At 49.9% G+C, this 4,861-nt stretch overlaps 1 protein-coding gene across 2 annotated transcripts in view; it reads left to right on the top strand.

Moving 5' to 3' along the window:
- St6galnac2 (ST6 (alpha-N-acetyl-neuraminyl-2,3-beta-galactosyl-1,3)-N-acetylgalactosaminide alpha-2,6-sialyltransferase 2) overlaps positions 1–4,861 on the top strand; it is a 23,235-nt gene that overhangs the window by 11,480 nt on the left and 6,894 nt on the right. Inside the window, exons 4-6 of one of the 2 annotated variants that reach the window (XM_005407425.2) lie at positions 1,373–1,541; positions 1,950–2,088; positions 3,984–4,087. In XM_005407425.2, the coding sequence (XP_005407482.1) occupies positions 1,373–1,541; positions 1,950–2,088; positions 3,984–4,087 (412 nt within the window). The remainder of the gene's footprint in view (positions 1–1,372; positions 1,542–1,949; positions 2,089–3,983; positions 4,088–4,861) is intronic. The other variant, XM_013506078.1, reaches the window with a different exon arrangement.

A 4,861-nucleotide genomic window follows, 5' to 3' on the forward strand; every position in this document is an offset into this window, starting at 1 on the left:
ACAGCAATAAAATAGAATCCATGAAATAGATTCAAACAGATATCCAGGAATTAAAAATTCCACTGAAAGTATGCATAGCAGTAGCCAGGCATGGTGGTGCACACCTGTAATCCTAGCACTTGGGAGGCTGAGGCAAGAGGATCATTGTGAGTTTGAGACCAGCCTAGGCTACAAAGTGAGTTCAAGGTCAGCCTGAACTGCATAGTGAGACCCTAAAAAAAAAAAAAAAAAAAAAAAAAAAAAAGTGATACACGATTTCAAAACAAGATGAGAGGAATTAACAATGGCTGCTATATTACTACATACTGCCATCTTCAACGAAGTTGCCCAGATTACCAGATGTAAGAATGCAAGATTGATCAAACAATTAGAATAAAAAGTAATAAAAAAACAAGCGATATAAAGCCTCACTAAACAAGATGGTAGGAATTCAGCAATGGCCACCACATTGCATATTGTTGTCTTCAAACCAGTTGCTTAGATTACCAGTCACAAGCATGCAAAACCCGTCAAGAAAAAAAAATTTAAGCATAACAGTTCCTTTCAATAAACCAATAGACATCAGCAGTACAGTTATCCCAGCTATCCTTGTATATACATACATTTTTCCCTTCCTTCTTCCTTTTTTCCTTTCCCTCATCCCAGTTGTTCCTTCGACAACTGGGCAGTTTCTTTGAGCAGTTTCTTTCCCTTTCACAATATCTACTGGGCCTTTTGGGTTTTATTTACTCTTTCATGTTCTTACACTAGGGAGACAATACTGTCAGTGTTTACACATGCAGGTCTGATAACGCACACAGTCTTGAGTGGACTGGTTAAGTTCTTTTTGGAGGAAGATGCTGGGGGTCAAACTCAGGGCCTTGTGTGTACTAGGCAAGCACTCTAGCACTAGACCACACCCCAGCCCTTTTAAAATTTTTTATTTTTGTTTTATGTGGGATTTTATGGGGGATTCTTTTCTTTTTTTCTTTTCTTGTGTTACCAGGAATCAAACTCCCGCTTGTGCTACACCTCTGGCCCTATTTTTTTGTTTGTTTTTAAAGAAAGGGTCTCACTATGTAGTTCAGGTGGGCCTTGAGCTCCCTATGTAGCCCCAAATGGCCTCAAACTTGTAGTGATCTTCCTGCCTCAGCCTCCCGAGAGAGCTGGGATCACAGGCTTGCACCCTTAGTTATTCAAGTTCTTAAGCCACTGAAGGTCCAGCCAAGGCTCTTCCTCCCCCTCAGTTTCCTCAGCCCTATCCCCATGCATCACCCAGCTTCGGTGCTTCTTGGGAGGGGCTGGAGCCAGGCCTTGGGTGAGGTGGTCCAGGAAGAGCTCAGTGGCCCTGGTAACAGCCCTCCTCATGGCCACCCCTTGTCCTCACCCACAGCCATCACCTCCACCCTGAGCCTCCTGAACAGATCTGAGAGCGCAGAGCTATTTGTCCCCTCCAGGGAGCCCCCTCCGAAGTGCATCCGGTATGCTGTGGTGGGTAACGGAGGCATTCTGAATGGGTCCCGTCAGGGTCTGAATATTGATGCCCATGACTATGTGTTCAGGTATGTGGGCAGAGGCCGGGGCGGAGAGGGCAGAAGAGCTGTGTGGACAGCTGGTATTCAGTGGCCCAGGGAGTGTCTTCCCTGAGGACATGGGCCAGGGCAGCAGGGGCCAAGCAATGTGGAAGCCTAAGCAACCGACAGCTGTAGGAGAAGGCTCAGCAGACCCTCAACATGGAGCATGGGTGTCCAAGGGGCCAGGGAGGAAAGGGCTACTGGGGCAGATTTATCCATGCATAGGGCATCCCTGGAGGGCTGGGGAGGGGCGTTGGGCTTGCTTCTGGACATAGGTGCAGAAGGAGTGTGCAAATACAAGAAGGGCGTGGGGACAGGCGGAGAGCCCCGGAAATGAACTAGAGCAGAGGGTGTGGTGTACCTACAAAGACACTGATGGGCCTCTGCTCCGGCCAGACTCAACGGAGCAGTGATCAAAGGCTTTGAGCGTGATGTGGGCACTAAGACCTCATTCTATGGTTTCACTGTGAACACCATGAAGAACTCCCTCCTCTCCTACCGACACCTGGGCTTCACCTCTGTGCCGCAAGGACAGGTGAGGCCCCACGGGGCACATCACTGTGGTTGGCAGCTTGGTGCCACGTTCCTGGGGCCCCTCTGTGGGGTGGACCACAGGGCTTTCAGACCCATCCCTAGTGGATAGAAAGAGTTAGCGCCAGGATCTTGGCTGCCAGGGATGGAGCAACTGAACCTGGGAGAGGAGCTGGTCGAGCACTCCATATTCTTTCAGGCCACTCAGGCTTTCTGTAGAGCAGAGAAGATGGATGGCTAATATTTACTGAATGCTGACAACACACCAGGCATTTGACAGGTGCCAGGGCAACCCTTTTCCTGGTGGGGAGATGGGAGCTTGGTGCCCTTGCATCTGGCAAGAGCTCATGATCTCCGAGACCTGCCTGTAGGAGCTGTGCACAGGGGACTTCCTCTGTGGTCATCACAGCAGCCAGGAGTGGGACCATTCTACCCGTTTCCAAATGGCAAAACTCAGAACTGAAAAATCCAGGAACATGTCATAGTCACCTAGCTAGAGTTATCAAAATCTAGGCCCCTTGGCCACACCCACTAAAGTTATTTCCATTTCTCCACATGGCCCACCAAAAGAACACTGTATGACCTCTTGAGTTCTCACAGTAGCCCTATGTAGGAAACTGATGCAGAGAAAGTAAGGAACATGGCCCAAGTCACAGCTAGTGAGTGGGAACCAGCATTGGAACCTGTCTGCTGGCCTCAAGTTCTTTCAACCATACCTAGTTGCCCTAACTCATACTTCCCACCTCAAGTGGTCTGGGTGCCATACGGAGGGCACGGGAGATCCCAGGGAAGGGGTTCTGTAGTGCTGCACAAGGCATGGCTGGGTTTCTAGAAGCTTCTTCCTCTGACCATGGCATTCAAGAGAGTCCTAGCCACCCTAGTGGCCTGTTAGCTCACAGTAGAACAAAATGAGGCAGCTTTGTTTCCAGTGTGGCCACAGCACCTTCATAAGTTATATATTGCTATGTAACAACTAACTCCAAAACGTTAAACAAAAAAAAATTTTTCTTTTTGTATCAGGAATCGAACTCATGACCTCAGGCTTGCCAGGCAAGCACTTAAATATTTCTTATCTTACCGCTTCAATGAGTTTGGGATCTGGGAGTGACTTAGCGGGGTGGTTCTGGCTCAGGGTCCCAGATGGTGGGAATGCTGCTGTCATCTGAAGCCTCCAGTGGGAGCTGAGTCAGGATGGCTCTCTCACAAGTCCTTGCCACCTGGGCTCCTCTGTGGGCTATGTGAGAGTCCTCACAACATGGCAGTCAGCTTCACTTACAGACAGCAAGGAAGCCACAACACCTTTTATGACCTAGTCTCCACAGACATATGCTATTGCTTCCCACTTTTTCTGTTTCTTAGAAACTTTTTTTTTTTTTTTTTTTAACAAGGTTTCACTATATCATTCAGGCTGGCCTTGAACTCACTATGTAGCCCAGGCTGACATGAAGTTGAAGCAATCCCCCTGCCTCAGCATCCCAAGTGCTGGGATTAGAGGCATGTGCCACCATGCCCAGCTCTTTATTTTTTTTCCCCTAGCACTGGGAATTGAACCCAGGGCCTCCACACTCAGCTACATTCCCAGTCCTTTTCATTCTTTATCTTTTAGACAAGTTCTTACTGAGTCAATAGGTTGCCCAGCCAAGGCTTGAATGTGTCATCCTCCTGTCTCAGCCTCCCAGAGTGACTGATTAAAGGCATATGCTGTCACCCCTAGCTAAGGCTTTACCTCTTATAGGGAGGGTTTTCAAAGCACTTGTGAACATACAGTGAAATCACCATGTTACCTCAGAGTGGGAATGAAGGGATATAAGGAAACTCCTCTTAGCTCAGGTGCCAAGATTAGAGAGGGCCATTCCCTCTGAGCAGCAGATGAATGTAGCCTGGTCTTCGCCCTGACAGGACTTGTGCTACATCTTCATCCCCTCAAGCATCCGTGAGTACCTGATGCTAAGATCGGCCATTCTGGGTGTGCCTGTCCCCGAGGGCCCAGATGAAGGAGACAGGTGAGCAGCAGAGGCACTGGTGGGACGCTGTGATAGGGTCCTGCCCCTTGCTCGTAGGCCCATGGTGAGGTAGTGAAGCTGGGTGAAGGGCCATGAGAAAATCCCTAAGAACTCAATAATCCAAAATCATTCTCTGTGATTCAGCACTGGAGAACTGTGTTCTTTTTGCCTAGCCTCAGGAAGGCCCAAGAGACCCCACTGGTCTGTCGGTTGGGGGTTTTCTGAATGGGGCAAGCACGCCTGGCTCCTCAGCCATAGAGTGCTGGCTGTAGCACCAGCCCAGCCATCAGTGGTTCAGGGACACTGACAGTGCTGCTGCGCCAGAGGCCCTTCCTCAGCTGGGTCCCCCGGCCTATTGTGCTATCGTTCTGGAAACAGAGTTGGGGCCAGGACCCAGCACTCATCCCGGTGGGCAGGCCCCCAGGAGACAGGCACAGGCGAGGCAGGCCCAATGTCCTGAGAGGTGGGAACAAAGGCACTTTGTCTTCTCTCCCTCCTTCCTGTGCAGGGGGCATGGGGTCTGGCTCCTGTGAACCATGTCCTGGGCCTGGTCTGAGGCTGTTCCTGGGTCTCTCAGTGGGTTGGCCCTGAAATCAGGTGCTCAGAAACCTGTGCCACTACTGTGGCAGAGACGACTGGCCTCCTCCCAGTGCTCTAGGGAAGAGCTCACCCACTTCCCAGAGAGAACAGCAAGGTTTTTAGGGGATTGGTTTATTTGTCCTGGAGGTTGAACTCCGGGCCTTCACACTGAGCTTTTTTTTTTTTTTTTTTTTT

This window comes from Chinchilla lanigera, unplaced genomic scaffold (assembly GCF_000276665.1).
Source record: "Chinchilla lanigera isolate Chin_1 unplaced genomic scaffold, ChiLan1.0 scaffold00105, whole genome shotgun sequence".
Lineage (NCBI taxonomy): Eukaryota > Metazoa > Chordata > Mammalia > Rodentia > Chinchillidae > Chinchilla > Chinchilla lanigera.